This window comes from Sinohyriopsis cumingii, chromosome 11 (assembly GCF_028554795.1).
Source record: "Sinohyriopsis cumingii isolate HCF-2022 chromosome 11, ASM2855479v2, whole genome shotgun sequence".
Taxonomy (NCBI): Eukaryota; Metazoa; Mollusca; class Bivalvia; order Unionida; family Unionidae; genus Sinohyriopsis; species Sinohyriopsis cumingii.
In genome coordinates, this window is record NC_142971.1 from 37,816,412 (window position 1) to 37,835,270 (window position 18,859).

Here is an 18,859-nt window from a genome sequence, read left to right on the forward strand (position 1 = left end):
ACACCAAAAGTATCATTACACCACAAATTGATGAAAATCGTGGCTTGTATGATTTGGCGTGTCATATTACATACTAATCGTCGTAGGATATTTCGTGTTTGCACATCAGAATAGAAGACGCAGCCAATAAAGAAATAAAATGAGAGAAACCATTAAAATTACTGCATATATTAATCTATCTACAGATATAAAGTATAAACATTGTACAAAATACAAAGTTCAGTACCATCATCTGCTGGCATTACGTTTAAGTCTTGATTATTAGTTTACATTAGGACATAATTTTTTAGAAAAATTAATAAAATTACAATTTTCTCTAAATTGTATTAAAAGTAATTTTTGATTAAATTATATTGAAAATAATTTTCTAATAAAATATACTGAGATTAAATATATTTAGTTCGGTATTACAATTATACACTATTTAATAAAGATTGCTCTTGTATGAGCAAAAGGCAAAACTCCCTATAAATTTCCCTTGTATCATAAGTCAGCAAAAACCTACACTCGGTAAGTTGTGAGATAGACGAACTAGGCAAATTCCAAAGATTCCTTCTAGAAGGGTAAATGAGCTGATCTGGCAAAACTGTCTACCTAATGACGTACATAGAGCCAGACGATAGTCTGTAAGGACCGATGGAGCCTCGCTTTGAGATTCTGGCGCACATAAGAACGAGATGTATGTCCATTTTTGGTCATGTCCTAAGAAACTGGTATAAATATCTTCGATCCGCGGACACGCCAGTCCATCCGTCAGAAACTCAAAGATGCTTGTGTCGTTACAGGTAAAATTATCGTCTATGTACAATTATTTAAAAATAATACAAGGATTTTTAATGTTAAGAAGTTAATTTAACATTAGTACGTTGCAACATTGGATTATTTTAATATCTCTTTACTATTCTTTAATATAATGTATTGGAAAGTTTAATTGCTTGAAGACTTATATTGACTTGTGATCATATTATTGATTATAGTTTAAAAAAAACTACTTTCGCTACCAACTTCATACTCAGTAATAGTTAATTTATTAATAAAATACTCTTTAAATAATATAGTTTAATAGGTTGACATTTTAGATTAAATTCAGTAAAATATATTTCTATTAAATGATTGCGGTATTAGTCTGAAATATTGAATTTTAGATTCTTTAGCTATCGTGAATTTATTCAATATTTAATTATCTGTATTATATTCTTAAAGGCAGAAATTATACAAATGTATGATGTTGGTAAGTGAAAGAATATCGTAGTTTTATATGTATCTCTTAGATCTGTAATTTAAGTTTATGTAGATTGATACTGGAATGTAATTTTATATGTTGAGTATTTCAATAAATTCAGTCCATTCGTCAGAAACTCAAAGAGGCTTGTGTCGATATAGCATCCCAAAGTACCTTCGCAACGCCATATTCCCCAGATGTAGCCATATCTTCGTTGTCAAAGTAACACTTCTTTCAAGAGAGCGTGAGCTTCTTCTTCCTTCCCCCCCCCCCTCTCTCTCTCTCTCTCTCTCGGGTCATGGGAACAGCTTGACTAAGAGTTTATGAGATGAACAGTCTCGTAAAACATATATTGCTCTTGGAAAACACAGTTCAAATTTGTACAGTGCACACCTGGTGTTTGTGGTTGTCAATACACAATAATACAGAAGTCTGATCTTCGATACAGGTATCAGACCACTAAATTATTTTACATCCAGGGAACAAATGAATTTTTCGGGAAACAAAATTTTGTCACGTAAATCCGTTTTACCTAGTGCAGACCAAGAGGGGCCCTTGTTTACCATCTTGTTGCTCTGAGACAACAACAAAAAAGGACGATAAACATGCTTTCCAAGCATCAAAAAATTGCTCAAACACTAATGAATGAAAGCATGGGAAATTAATTATTTGTCCGATTCCTTACCCTGGGTTGTCTATGCGCAGTTGCTGTGTGATTGCTATCACCAGCTTACCTATAAAAAAGCTATCATATTCAATTATATGTTCATATCATTCAGACCAGGGGTCTCAAACACGCGGCCCGCTAAACCGTATACTGTGGCCCGAAAAATGATTGGCGTAACAAGTTATCATGAGAGATCACAAAGGTGGTGCGGCCCTTGCGTCATCTAAAATACCCCTCATTCGACCCTCAGGTGGTTTGAGTTTGAGACCCCTGCTTTAGACTCAGTTTTTCTGCATAAAAGTGGCGTTAGATAGTTAATCTAGACGTGATTGACGAGCACTGATGATATGACTATATGCTTTAACCGTTACAACGTGTTTTACAGTTGATAGGTTGGTAGACCTGTCACTTTCCGTTAATGTTTTTGAAATTTAGTCTTTTCCGCGTGACCAGCATTGCTAATCGATACCGCTGACGGAAAATGTTTTTAAAAGAAACAAGTGGGGCGAGGCGGTGCGATAAACAAATATAATGTGTCAAACTTGCAAAACTAATGTTGACAGATTAATACATACATATTGCCTGAAAACACTATTGCGTTGTATAGATACATATATTTTGCCTGAAAACCATGTATAAATTAACACATCTTGCCTGAAAAGAGTTTTGCGATGAATAAATACATATATCTTGCCTGAAAAAAAGCCCAAAATATTTATGTTACTCTTTTATCATTTGGCTATAAATATGTTAGACTTGGCAATATCTCAAAGAAATATCCCAAAATAAAAATGTTAAGATTCCCCAAATGAACAGTCAAACACCTGTGTCATCCTTTGCCCCACCTTGTGTGCATAGTCCAGGGCACAAATCGTATGTAGGCTATTGTAGTTATTACACAACAGCAGACAAAGGACAAGATACCAGCAGACCTTACATGTAGATTCTGAAGCCTATTTATGTAGTGTGCGGGATTTTACGACGGGAAGCGAGTTTAACTGTAATCAGATACAGTGTGGCAAGAGACTGTTCAAGCGAGGCAACTGAAAGTATTGAGCCAAGACAGTATAGACGAAGTATCAGTCAGCTAAAATGAAACACTGGTGTCAGTTTTTGTATCTTTTGCTTGTATTTGGACAAGTTTACGGTGAGTAAGATACTAATTTTCATCAGAAAATAATCTAGCAGAATAGGTGTTTTTACATTATATCATAGAGTAGGCAGATTAGGTGTTTTTGCATTTTATAAAACAGACAGAATAGGTGTTTTTTTTTAAACATTATATCATAAAGTAGGTAGATTAGATGTTTTTGCATTTATCATAAAGCAGACAGAATAGGTGTTTTTACGTAAGATTAAAGCGACTTAAGAAGACGAGTCAATATATTAAATGATAAGCACGCAGTTACAGCGTGACACGATAGAGCCACGCTTTCATGATGTAAAAAGCACATTCGACATTTATTGAACTTCAATTTTATTTTATATTCGTTCAAGCTTTCTCTGCATGTGGTGTAAGAGTAACGTATATATTCCATAATATTTCTTTTATTAAAAAAACAGAAAGAATGAAAAAAAAACCTGTTGGAAATTAAATGATAGCTTTCCATATGGAATTAGAGAAATCCGTTTATAATCTGAATTAAACATTGCAAAACTCTGGGATATCTCTTTATAACGTATAATGTAAAAATATGTATGTATGTGTCAGCGTGCGTATGTATGTATGTATGTATGTATGTAATGTGCTATATTTTTACTTGTTGCAGTGGAAGGATTTTATTTCTGTACCTTTACTGACAAGATTCATCAATTCCCGTATGAGAAAATCAGAACAATACAATGTGTCACATCGTGCTGTACGAAGGACTGTTGCCCAGCGTAAGTCATTCATACATTACTGATCTTTTTCGTGCCCCCAACTGTAGGGATATATAGAGTTTAAAAATCAGGCTCTTTGTGTTAAGAAGTGCCCATCTTTTGTTTTACATACTTGTCCAATTGTCATTAAATTGATGTGTAGATGAATGCATATCAGCTTATGCACAATTGAGTCTTTCATGATTACGAAGCACATGTCAATTTACAAGATTAATGATAATCGATACTGCTTTGTTAGATCAACATATAAAGTTCAACACCCATGCTGGTTAGGTGTTTTCTATATAATGTTCAACACCCATGCTGGTTAGGTTTTTCTATATAAAGTTCAACACCCATGCTGGTTAGGTTTTTCTATAAAGAATAAATTACATGCTGAATATGTAATTAGTTTGCATCGAGAGAGAGAGAGAGAGAGAGAGAGAGAGAGAGAGAGATGATGTTTACTCCATGGACGTTACAGGTTTCAATATGCCCCTGTGCTAGACATCACTATAAACTGTCACACTGCAGACATCGTAGTGATACGACTGAAATTTTTTAAAACCAGGTTAAAAATCCAAATCACACACACACACACACACACACACACACACACACACACAGACAGACAGACACACACAGAGCGATCAGTCGGATTATATTGATTAAACGTTAATCTAAGTACGATATTTTGTCATTTAAATAATGGTACCGGCCTGCCATAGTACTACCGGTTTGTCGTTAAATTGCAGCAACATTTTATTGTTAGACATGAAGTAGTGACTTCACACGTGGGGCATTACTGAACAATCCTACTTGTAACGAATTACGTAGCCAATTTATTACCCTTTGTTCATCATATTTTACTATTTTAGATAAATGTAGGAACTTATTTAAAAATGAACAATAGATGACTCTTCTTATTTGAATGCTTGCTTCTTAGAGGCAGTGTATTTAACAGGATATTCATATCGTTGGATTTTTCTACGAACTGCATGTTTGCGGATTTGTAACTGGACATGCAGTTTTGTGGATAACGTCTTTCTTTTTAAAATTTCCTTTTAGCTGTATGTACGTTTTCTCTGTCCGTTAAATTGAAAATGTCAAACCGGAAGCTGATTATAAACTCAAACTACCTGTACACGAAAGAGAAGAGGAGAGAGAAAAATGCTAGCTTCTGGTTATGAAAAGGGTAATCAACTGCAGTGAATAATAAGATTTTGGGACTTTTGTCGATTGATTTTTTTTTAAAAATTGATTCTTTTATGTATTGTTTGGCCACGTTCATATTAAAAAGAGAAAAGCATAAATAAGTTTATTCACATGTCTTTTACTTTCATTTCAACGTGTTGCTTTACCTGACATTAGTATATAGGTTTGCGTCCATACTCATGTTTTTAAAATGTTATTAAATGACGTCGGTAACAGTATAAGCTTGTAAGTGGTATATACCCATTTTTAACGCCTGAACAGGTATATAATGGGTAGACGGGTAGGGAATGTAAGATATTTCATCCCCATGCTTCACCGTTACTTAATAAGACCATCATAGTTCTGTTCAGGACATAATAAGTATTTTTTTTCTATAGTATCTCTTTATAGCAGTTCTCGAGATTTTATGCGCTTTTGTATAAGTGTATATACATTTTCTACTTTCTCTAGAAGGGAGTAATTCTGTTAGCTATCACCAACAATTACCCATCCCAAACTTCGTATAAGTATCGATCTGGATGAATAATTTAGTCTTTAGCTTAAACATATTTTACTGATATAAATGTTGACTAATAGGGTGGGGCTACAAGTTCTCACAATGTACAATTAGCCCTTCCCATACAATGGATTAAACGTTTACATGGATAGCGGCACTGAAGAAATACGGTTTCATGCAGTTATATATAAACAATCATAGTTCATGCAGAGAGAGAGAGAGAGAGAGAGAGAGAGAGAGAGAGAGAGAGAATGCAATTGATCTATTGATTATAAAAATGAATCAAATGATAAATTCCTGATTGCATCGTGGCAGATCTCAGACGAAAAATACACCACCAAGCAGAATACATGAAACAATGAGTAACTAGAAATGAAAACTGCATGAAGAACGGTGCGTCTTTATTTCCAAATTTTGACAGTAATGAAGTGAATGGAGAAATCAAACGAATATTCTTTAATTATACAAAGCAGCGTGTGTTAGTAAGGTAAACGAATATTAACATTTTAGATGATACATTTAACATTAACATTTAGATGATACATTTAGTATTAACATTTAGATGATACGTTTAACATTAACATTTAGATGATACGTTTAACATTAACATTTAGATGATACGTTTAACATTAACATTTAGATGATACGTTTAACATTAACATTTAGATGATACGTTTAACATTAACATTTAGATGATACGTTTAACATTAACATTTAGATGATACATTTAGTATTAACATTTAGGTGGTACGTTTAACATTAACATTTAGATGATACGTTTAACATTAACATTTAGATGATACGTTTAACATTAACATTTAGATGATACATTTAGTACTAACATTTAGGTGGTACGTTTAACATTAACATTTAGATGATACGTTTAACATTAACATTTAGATGATACGTTTAACATGAACATTAGGTGGTACATTTAATATTAACATTTAGATGATACGTTTAACATTAACATTTAGATGATACGTTTAACATTAACATTTAGGTGGTACATTTAATATTAACATTTAGGTGGTACGTTTAACATTAACATTTAGATGATACGTTTAACATTAACATTTAGATGATACGTTTAACATTAACATTTAGATGATACGTTCAACATTTACATTTAGGTAATATATATTTAATATTAACATTTAGATGATACGTTTAACATTAACATTTGGATGATACGTTTAACATTTAACATTTAGATGATACATTTGACATCAACATTTAGATGGTACGTTTAAAATTAACATTTAGATTATACATATCACAATATATCGACAGTCACTGGTATATAGAAGCGATTTAATACTTTGAACCAACTTCCTTCGTTTTACACTTCCACCTTTGCAAATCGATTGGTAATGATATGCATTTTCTATCTCTCTACCACATGAATGTTTCATCTTTCATAATTTCAAGATTATAATTGTTTGTCTCACAAGCAAGTGTTTTTTATTAAAAAAATTGAAGTTCAGCAAAATAAGGAGAGGCGCCATATTAAAATGTATGATTGTAACCTAGCTTGTGAAATTTTGAAGTCTTCTTCTATATGTCGGTGGGCCAACCAGTTTCTTCTTAAATCTTATGACAAAATATACTTCTAGTAAGACCAGTCACAAATCTCATTGTTTCTAAATATAGTTTATTTTAGCTCTATTTGTCATCCCTTATGGAGTGGCCTGTTGTCCGTCCTTCCATTGGCTTAATTTTGTTATCGGTGCGCCGCATAAACTTGTTGGAGGTTTATTTTTGTAACTCACACGCAAACATCCATCCCAATATGAGATATTCAAGATGGACGCTCTGGTGGTGAAATCATTTTTCTTCTTGTTATATCGACGTAGCTTTTTCACCAGCAGATTTTATATAATGTTTACATGTGCCTAAATTAAATAGATGCAGTCTTTCATCCAATATGGCCGCTCGGTGGCCATCTTGAAAATATTGTTATTGGTGAAAAATATAAGATGGCTTTAATATTAAACAGTTAATAAGAAGCAACGGTCCTACCTATCTTGGATTCCTGGGAATTTTTTTCGGTTTGTAGGGCGTCAATTGATTCTAAGACCTGTTGTCTTATGTAAGAGTCTTCAACATAACAGGTAACATAAAGAACATCGGCATATTCAAGTAAAGGTTGGATGTATTCGGAATATATCTTTAAGAATGTTTAGAGGCCACATTAATATTTACGCATTTCCAAAGCGTTTACTATTTTCGAAGTCGACTGAAATGTGGGAGCAATATTTGGTTCTATGGCCTAGACTACAAAAAAGTACAACTAAAGTTTGTGGACCTATAGCCAACAAAAGATAGAACTTCGTTTTTGAGTTTTAGTTCAGGAAGATCTGGCTCTAACTTACATGAACTTACCCGAATTTAGTTGGACCAATCAACCAGCAACAGTCTTGACCAGTCGTTGATTGTTAGTAAAATTGTCTACAATACATCCTTTTGTTAATCTGCCTGGATTAAGAAGAGATGAAAGAAAGCGAAAGAAAAGCTGAATAGACAACCAATGTAGGGAAGTCGAGAAAAGCCTGAATCAAAATAGCAGTGAAAAGGCATACCAGCAGGTGAAAGACCCGAGAACAGAGAGACATGGAGAGAAAGCACGATGCAGGACAAGGCCGGCAAGAGTCTAACGAAAGATAAATAGATCCTTAACAGATGGACTGAATATTGTTCAGTGTTTTACAAGCAGGAGACTTCTGGAGACCAAGCTGTTCTAAACTTTCCACTGACAGCAACAAAAGTTGACCACTTGATCCTCAGGGAAGAAATATAGGCTGCAGTAAAGGCACCAAAGAAAGGGAAGTCAGCTTGGGTAGACAATATACCGGCAGAACTTGTTCTAGCAGGAGGAACCTCCACAATAGATGTCCTCACAACAATATGCAACAAAATCTGGCAAATAGGAAAATGGCCCACCGCATGGACCGACTGGGTCATCACTCTTCCTAAGAAAGGTAGTTGACCTATGCCACTTGTCAATCAGTTAGTGAGCGTAAATTAGACACACCTCCGGGCATAGATTTCGTCCACCATTTTTCTCCGACAAGCTGCTTGTGGCAGCAATGAATTGATCATGATAAGTATTTACAAATTTTGCAATGATTTGATGATTTCTCGACCGATAAGAGTGAAAAGAAGTCAGCAAGAGCCTTGTCCTACTGACAGTCGATATCCAGATCGTCTAAATGGAGAAATTAGATTTATTCCTTTCCCGAAACATAGACACAACTTAGATGGATAAAGATTCTTTGTTTGGTCGCGTGTAAGATCAGCTGAATATGTAAACAATTGACGGCAATTACAACATGTTTGTTTGCATAAAAGAATGTAGAAAAAACATGTCTTGTCGATGGCTTGTAGAGAAGACAAAACAAAACCAAATTGGAAATGAAAAATATATGTAAATAATAAACGTTCCTAGAATATGGGTGGAGAACGTTTTAACTTTCAGACTTGGATGTATAATACCTTTCTTGTATAGGAAGCACTGAACTCCGGACTGTAAGTTTTAGAGTTTGAAAATTTACACTTTAATGTTGGCTTGTCCCAAAAATAAAGATTTATCGTCTCGATCTTTCAGACTCTTGAGTAATTCTTTTCTTTCTCATTGGCTGAAGGAGGGGTGTGGATACAAAAATGTAATAATAAAAAATTACAAAAACATTGGTTTCAGATCATTATCGTCCGATATAATAATCATGCATTTACATGTTTACAACAACCTACAACATTGATCAAACGTCCCTCTGACGAACAAAGTAGAACTTTAAAATTATTATGTACACCAGTATACTCCTAAACAGTAATTATTTACGATTTTATAATTAATTTTTAATTCATTTACTTCAAAGGTGGCATAAACATAAGCCATATAAATTTAATAAGGATAAGATAATACATTAGCATCTTTTGGAGCTTTTTAATTAATTTTTATCATTTACTGAAATAAAACGCTTAGGTTATTACTATACGAGCATGAACTACAAATATAAATATTGTCTACTGAAGTATAATTTATGCAATTTTCTAATTTAAAATTAAAAAAATAATAAAAATCATTTTTAATAAAGATATCACTTAAACTGAACCATATTTCTTTGCCAACTTCTGGATATTTCTCAGAGGTTAACAGGAGGTCATGTCATATGGTTTGGTAGGCGGAGTGATCTATAATCTCGCGTAAGGTCAATCTGCAGCTGTGCCAGAACTACCGAAAAATCAGCCTCATCAGTCGCCCAAACAAGGTTATGCCTAACATCATCATCAACAGCATGAAACCCCAAGCAGAGATATCATTGCTAAATAACAGACAGGTTTCAGAACAGGACGTAGCATTATTTTATAGAACATGATGTAGAATCCTCTGTGATAAGCATGTGCAGCATCGACAGGACCAATATCACGTCTTCTTTGACTTCAAGAAGGCTTTCGGCAGGGTGTGTATGCAGCCTCGTGGGTCACCATGCGATTATACAGCAGAAGATTGGTTTAGAACCACAGTCGGAGTCAGACAGGTATGCCTTATCTCACCCACTCTCTAAACATCTACCTGGAAAGGATCATATCCGATAATTTGTAAGACCATGAGGGCATTGCCAGTGTTGGAGGCTGAACAATCGCCAATCTGATCTTTGTGGATGATATCGATGGCTTAGCAGGAGATGAATAACAATTGGAAACCAAGCATTGCTAATATATGGGATTGAGATCAGCACTGGAAAGGTCAAGCTAATGACAAACAAGCCGAGTTGCATGCAAAAGGAAATGAGAGTGAATGGATATAAGCTAGGGCACAATGACAAGCTTCAAGTATCAAGGTGCTATAACCTATGACGAAGGTTCAAAACATGAGGTTCTTTCCAGTATTGCGCAGACAACAACCGCACTGGCTAGGTTGATGCCTGCTTGGAAGAACAGCAACATTACATTTGGGTCCAAGATCAAAGTTATGCATTCCCTCGTCATATCTATATTCCAGTACACATGTGAGACATGGACTCTGACAGCAGAACTAGAGAGAAGAATCCATGCCTTAGAGAGGAGATGCTATCGAATGATCCTGAAACTCATCCTTAGATCACGTCTTTAATGAGGAGGTACCCATTAGAAACCAAGATACAACTGGACCATATTCAAATCTGCTCACCGCCGTAAAACAACACAAACTAAGATGGTATGGTCACGTCTCAGGCTCGTCTCATGCTTATCTGACCTGTCAAAGACATTCCTGCAGGACACATTGGGAGGAAAGAAAAAACAACAAGGTTGACAGAAGAAGAGACGGGAAGATAACCTTAAAGGGAAGGACAGGCATGGACTTTGCAGTATTCCCAATTGCAGTGAAGAACAGGGCAAAAATGGAAAGAGATTGTCGCAAAGTCATCAGGGGCTCCTCTACAATGCAGAGACGGACGAAATTGATGACAAAATGCAATACATATTTCAATTTCTCTTGTTAGCTTTGATATTGCAACTACTACTGTTACGACTACTACCATTTATTCTTCTAGCATTGCCCAAAAAAGACCATGAAATTCTTGGCGAGTATTCTCTTTACTGGTTGGACCGCGCCGGTGGCCTAGTGGTTAGAGTGTCAGCCTCGGATGCGGGTTCGAACCCCGGCCGAGTCATACAAAAAACTCTCATAATTGGTACTAAGAGCTGCCTCGATTGGCGCTCAGCATTAAGAGGTTAGTGTTAGGACTGGTTGGCCTGGTGTCAGGATAATATGACTGGGTGGGCCATCATGCTACATGTCTGCGGCATTATGCCCCAGTACTAGCCATCACTATAAACTGTCACACTGCAGACATCGTAGCGATATGACTAAAAGACTGTTAAAGCTATGTTAAAAATCTAAATCACTCACTCACTCACTTTACTGATTGGCTGGGTTTGTATGAACATTTGCTTTAATCCGCGTTCTGGAACTTTTAGTTTTTGCTAATACTATCAACATTTTAGCGGCCATTGTTTGAATCGACTGCCCAAAGGAAATTGGGGAAAAACTTCTTTCAGAATATGGTGAATTTACCCCACAGGGGCTCGTTATTCCATATATTGCCTATCATGCGTAGAAATCATGCGTAGACAAATTGGAGTTAAAACTCCAAACAAGAACAATAACAACTACAAATAAAATTAAGGGTATTGGTCAATAGAGAGCGTGAATGAGAGGAGGGATGGGCGGTAATTATGTCTCATAATTATGTCGGGTAAATGGAACCCATCACCTTGCCTGCACACACGATCCCAAATTCCCTCACGACTTAGCACACATCATGTAAACATGATGTTACTCAATCGGTGTTATATGCACTCGTGTGCAGCAGACAGACTCGCATGGCGATGCAATGATTCATTATCATGTATCTACAGTCATTCCGGATTCCTGTGAAAGAAATCAAGGTATATATAATTATTTATTGAGAATTATAAATCTACACCAGACAGAACGGAAAGTGCTATCCCTGGATTCTATAGAAGAATGCTTGATAATAGTAGGCAGAATTTATATTTAATACAAATAATAATATCATACATGTTAGAGAACTTTTAATACGTACTCAACGGAGATTTACTCGTGGACCTGGGTTCGAATCTCCGTAGAGTACGAATTAAAAATTATCTAACCTGTATGATAGTATTGTTTGTATTAAATATTAAATTCTGCCTATATATATGAGAGAGAGAGAGAGAGAGAGAGAGAGAGAGAGAGAGAGAGAGAAACGTTGTGATGTTCATTTGTGGATATTATCACATTATTGATGTTCATTCTCAAGTTAAACTAAAATCCTTTTATTATCTATGTTGTAAGATTAGAAACAAGATTAAAATCGACGAAACAAAAACCACACGTGTGAACAATGGAACATTCAAAAACCAGTGGTGTGACAACCTTTTCTCTCTTTATTACAGAAGCGAAATAGAGACATGGATATGGGTGGCATCCGCTGCTGGATCCGTAGTTCTTCTCGCAGTCATCGTTATGGTCTGTGCTTACTGCAGGAAGAATGAAACAGACAACCCCTTTTTAGCTTTCCTAAAGAAACGTGCACCGTTCTCAGAGAGTGTTACAGAAATACAGCTACACAATGGTATACTAGCTTACATACCCACTTTGCAATTTTAACATATCATCTAGTCCCAGGACGCTTGTGCGAAACATATCCCCTTAATTACGATGAAGATTTCGCGACTAGTATATTAGTAGTGTAGAAAATTTCATTACACAAACTAAGAAATTACAAATCAGGCTGTTAAACTGTGTACAGATCCATTTACAATTTACGATGGTTTAGATGCAAACTCCGTGCAAACTCAGTTCTTTTCCCTCATGAACAAGACCAATATGAATGCATCACATCCAGTAGATTCTGCCATTTTAGGCTCTAAAGTATGCCGAAAATTACACCTATCTGAGAGCCTTTGCTTGTACTCTTAAGAGAATGATGTTTTGATTGAGAACCGTATGAGATTGTTTTGCAAAATAATCGGCACGTCAAAGAAGGAAATGGAAGTGCAATTTAGTTCTTTGTTTTTCTCTAGATAAGATGCAAATACTTTTACATTTCAGACGATTTTGCATCTCACGCTTCTATACCAGTAGCTCTGGCCAGTATCTCACAGACAAGTTCCAGCAGCAGTAGCAGAAATATTTATTCTTACAACCAGAATGGGGACCACGTGGTATGACACTTGCTTGCATGAGATCTCTCAGACGACATAAAAGCAGCACGTATGTCTCATGTGTATAGAGGCAACGGAGAACGGAGCTGAAATGTTCTGATTATGAAATAAGAGGCTTTGAACATGCACATTTTTTTTTCTTTTTCAAAAGGTTGTACCATGGCTTAGATATTCTAGGTTTCTGATCCTCCTCTGGTGCCATAAATTTCAATAGTTTAGAGGTAATACGGAAGTTTACATATGACACTATGCACCATTTTGGAATATCTCAACAGTCGAGGCTGTGAAAGACTTGAGACTTGTTACTTATATTATAAATAATATTCAAATGATGAGTGACACTTATTTTATTCCATTTGTTTACACATTCATATTTTATTCTTCAATGTAAAAGGATGGTTCAATACTAACATTACAGTATGGCTGCCCACACATTAATAGTCATGTCTTCAATGCAAGGGGATTGTGTCATACTAGTATTAGACTATGGCAGCATACACATTAATAGTTATGTTTTCAATGCAGACAATTGTTTCATACTGGTATTAGACTATGACAGCCTACACATTAATAGTTATGTCTTCAATACAAGGGGATTGTGTCATACTAGTATTAGACTATGGCAGCATACACATTAATAATTATGTCTTCAGTGCAAGGGGATTGTTTAATACCAGTATTAAAGTAAGGCAGCATGAAACGCGTTTCTTATTCAAATTAAAGTCTTAAACATAAAGTACGTCATAATGATAAAGTCTGAGTATTTTTCTCCATCCAAAGATTAACTATCTCCTGATACCCATCCCCAAGCATTTATAGACACGTGATTCCTGATTTACTTGGACACAAAGTGATTACAATGGCGGTATTCTATTTCAGTTCATGGACGCGCATTTTAAATCAATTATTTGACATTAATAAACTGTACAATTTCTTATTTTATATAGTTAAAAACAGCGTGTTCTATGGTATTTGATAATGGATTCTGCAAGAAATGAATGCATTGTTATTGGTTTCCTTCAGCAATTACTTCAGGATCTCCATTCTGCTAGCAAAGATACAGAGACACATGGATATCAGATGTGATGAAAAACCGCTTATTTAAAAAATGTCAGGGCAAGAGACTTTTCATCGAGAAACGTGAACCAAAAAACCAGTTCAGTCCAATCTTCACCGAAAGTGAACTGTATCTAATTTGCAAGTAAATACACTTGTTTCAGTTTTTGTCAGCATGTCTTTAGATATTCTCAGATTACCATTTCCGCTATAGGTACGCAAAAGCGACCGACATTCCAAAATGGCTTGAAAATCTGCAACCTCCTAGCGAATATAGAAGTCTCAGACTGCAGCTATGTCATATAATCGGTTTAGGGAACAGGGATATGTACGTGTGTCTGTGTGTGTATGTCTGTGTGTGAATAGCGCTTGCGTATATATATGCCAAATAAATCGAATACATCATTATATATGTTGAACTGTATTCAGTCCCAACTATTTCCTATTTACCTTGTTCTGATATCTGTATATTTCCTTATAAGGCAATCATGTTTTGTAAATATTTATTTATTTTACTTTGTTATTCTTAATTTTACGAACTGACATCAGTATATTTTTGTTGTAATGATATTAGTTCATTTTTTTACCATTTCTCCTCAGTATGAAAGTGCTATTGGCAGTATGTAAAATCCATCCATTAGTAAGGAGTAGTGAAACCTTAAGGCATTCTCGTACAAGGAAATGTTAAGGCTAGCAGGTTGTATGCTAGCCAGGTCGGATGCCACGTTGTATCCATGATAAAAGTACTTAGCTCCCATTTACTTGTTATGATATGGTCAATTATGTGTTGAAAATAAATAAACAAATAAATAAATAAATAAATAAATAAATAAATCCGTACAAGAAACATATTTGTGATGGCCATATATATTCCATAATATATAGATTTAAAAGTTCTCTCGTTCTTCTGATCCCACTTCCAGAGTTATCATCATAACAGCTACTTTTCGCATGTTTTTCGGTTTGAAATAGTCAAGGCCTTTGTAAAATATCTATGTCAGATAGCTTAGACTCTGGATTAAGTTCTATGTTGTCCCAACGATCTGGTATAACCATAGAGAAAAAAAGCACTGTTTTCAGTGTCCCTCTCCCCCCACGCGCACGCAGATAAATATATTTAATTACGCAGTTTTGATTTAATATGCCTAGATACATCGGAATTTCAATATTCAGCTGGCATGTAGTTTTAAAAAGACCTAGATTTTTTCACCCATGTGTCAGAAAAAATCTAGCTGGTTTGTTAACTTTCCTTTTCTTATCTCAGTCTGCATGTCTCACCCGGGTCGTCTTATTCATAGTGTTCACGCGCTACGAACTTCTTTTCAAGGGAAGAAACCCATGTTGTCTTCTGCTGTGTCTGGCGGAATTGTTTTAAATCAAACAACAGCAATAGCGATTTAAGAAAAGGAAAAAATTCACGCATCAAGCAACGTAAGATCTCTTCAACATTGGTAACCCATCACACAAAACATTTTGACAAACAGACAGACCCCCTGCCCCACACACGCACACAGACGTCTTGCAATTTTGAAGAACTGATGAATAAAAGTTTATCATTAATCCCAAAACTGCTAACGTCATCGGTGTTGATCGCATGAATACATGTAAACCGTCTGAATCCTAGCTCTTGTACTCTACCACACCATGGACTTTATTAAACACTTTATGGTTAAACAATATATTGCACTTTAGGGTAGGGGGAGGGGGTGAAGAACACAAAAACATCAAGTGGGGAGATATCTCTTTAAATCGTGATTGCGAACTAATTTAGATTATTTCGAGCTAATGACAGGCAGGCGAAAATAAGGGCTGGGAAATATGTAAGAAAAGCAAGCAATGAAATACCGAGAATGTATGTTAATCCCACATTTCCAGATAAGTGTCTGTATCTTTACAAGTTATAAGAACAAACATCCCAGAGATTTTTGTGACATGACCATCAATTATACATTGCCCATGAAAATCATGTGTACACACCCGGTCCAAATCAACAATAGAATTTTACGGCTTGAGTAAATTAATTTAAAAAAGACAGTGAAAACAACTTGGCCAAGTTGACTTCTAAACAAATTTTTAAAACTCCAGTTCACGAAAATATTAATTTCAGAAACTAGCAGAAAACGCTGTTCCAGACACAGGACATAACAGTCGGAACTGGACATAAAATTCAAACTCTAGCAGCAAGAAATGGGTTATGTCAATCCTGCTTTCTTCAAACTTTGTCAAAACTACGATCCGTCCAGTTGAATCAAACATAATTATGTATTTACAAATGGAAACGCTGCCACTTACCAGTTAGTGTGGTTCTTTCATCAGTCAACATGCTGTTCTATAAGAGTTCTCCGCAGTGTGTCATTACACTAGTGATAACAACAATTACCGTATTTCCAGTACAGAAAATATACATTTCCAAGAAAAGCAAAAGGTAGAAAACTTCTCACATTGTTATCAGCTGATTATTGTGTTTGAAGGTCATAAATACCTGGTGGTAATTTTGCAACCAATATCCTTTCCAACACCTGTATGTCACATATCACATACTATTTCACCTATTCCAAAGAAAATGTGAGTTACATATAATAGTAACACAGGTCATAAACGTCTCAATGAATAGTCCAACATATATAAATCATAGTAGTCATTATACACTTTGTTAGAGATGTGTACCCAATATTGTGTCCTTTGATACCACATACATTTTCACAAACTGATGAATTTTTTAAAACATAAACCTTACAAAATATTAATTATTTTTATTTGATATGACATTAATTGATTAATCGCATCAATACTGTAATTGTTATGTATATTTAATTTAATTGTTTGTTTGTTAGGTTTTATTTTTTTTAAAAACTTCATTACATTACATTCTGTTGTAATTTAACATTGCATACTGGACTTGAACTTGACTAAAATAATTCCATTTCTGCTTGACATGATTTACTTTTTAAATTTCATTTTATGTAAACAGCCAATACATAACTAAATTATCTTTGTATGGACTTGATATCATAATCATTATTAATATAAATAAATATGTTTATTTGGCTCAAAGTTTTGGAGTTTCCTAAATGAATTATACATAATCCATGTTATTGTTTTGTAAACATCAGGATCATTCTAGAAGGTTATTTTCATTAGGTAATGTTTCTTTTGTTTTAAATAGAAAGTGCTAATTGTGACCTGAGGTCAAGTAGAAAACTATGTAATCTTGTGATTGTGAGAACTTGGTCATTCGTGCTTTACATCTAGCACTTTCAAGTTGTATTATGTTGTGTCCAATTGGGTTGAGATTTTATTTTCTTCAAATTATTGAATTCAAGTGATTATTTTCTCTGGAAATACAAAAGTGCTCTGATAAAATTCTTGGATAAAACATTTGATGGAAGTTATACTGGATTCAAACCTAGAGTTCTATTACAGTGATTCACAAAATGATTGTTGACACATCAACACTCTATAAGCTATAAATTACACGTCATAGCCTTCAGTTTTTGGATTTCTTTGGGACTTGTACTGCGTTTTATTCAGGACTTTAAATTATTAGGACTGGTGTCTGTAGTTCTTGAATTATTTTGGGATTTAATTCGCAATACTGTAAGTTCTTTTTGTTCTCATTTTCACGTTGTGTTCATGTGGAATACATTACCTTTGTTAAATTTCACAACGCTTGGTGTTTTTCACTCTTTCTTGTTACTTATTTTAAGACTATAGACTCGCAACAGTAATACTATCAGATGATTTTATACTTCTATTTTCTCATGGGTAGAACTTTGTGCTTAGGGTCGACAGGTCACTCCACTGTCCTCGGTAACATATTCGTATTATTGCGCGGTGTTTACAAACAATGTCACGTAGCTAGAGACTCTCATGATGCAATACTTACAACGTATAACAATAATAACCGCCTTTTTTCTTCTTTTATCAGAGCGGCAGATATAGATAGATTCTACCAAAACGATTTTCTAGATTTTCATAGAACAGTACAAAACAACTTTGTCTATTTCTTTATAGCCCGAAAAAAATTTCACTAAGAAGGCAGAGGATTGTCACATGGTATGTAAGTACTGCTTACCAAAGTATCCAGTGTTCTGTTTTGCAATGATGGTCTGCATACTATTTGTGTTAAATAATGTCGTATAAAAAGAGTAAAACATGCTTCATTCGGAGTCATTCTATCTCTCATGTAATCGAGTTCGTACAGAATACTTTTATCTACGGACGTGAAGAGTATTTGGCTCAACACATTTTCAATTTGCAAAGGTCATTACTTTTATATTTTTTTTACACTAAACCTAATTTATAAAGTAATAAATAAAAACCGATGTGTATATGTATGTAATGTCTTGTCGTTATTGAAGAAGTGGATTTGAGCACATCAGCGTTAATGAGAAATTAACAGAACAATTATTATTCTCTCTATTTTGAGTGCGTACGTATATACTGTAACAGTTCTTCATATTGTAACACCGCTTAATATAAAGACTTGAAATATTGCAATGTTAATAATATGATGTCCCACCCAGTCACATTATCCTGACACCTGGTTGACAACATCTTAAGCTAACCTGTTAATGCTGAACGCCCTGCGAGGCAGCTGTTAGTACCATTTTTATAAGTCTTTGGT

General features: G+C 34.8%; 1 protein-coding gene across 1 annotated transcript; it reads left to right on the forward strand.

Annotated features, from left to right (window-relative positions):
* The first annotated feature begins 2,805 nt into the window (after window positions 1-2,805).
* LOC149787932 (uncharacterized) lies at window positions 2,806-18,551 on the forward strand. Its single transcript, XM_089974192.1, has 4 exons — window positions 2,806-3,036; window positions 3,659-3,770; window positions 12,406-12,584; window positions 13,064-18,551. The coding sequence occupies exons 1-4, from the start codon at window positions 2,982-2,984 to the stop codon at window positions 13,180-13,182; spliced, it is 465 nt and encodes a 154-aa protein (XP_089830318.1). The 5' UTR covers window positions 2,806-2,981; the 3' UTR covers window positions 13,183-18,551.
* The last annotated feature ends 308 nt before the right edge of the window (window positions 18,552-18,859 follow it).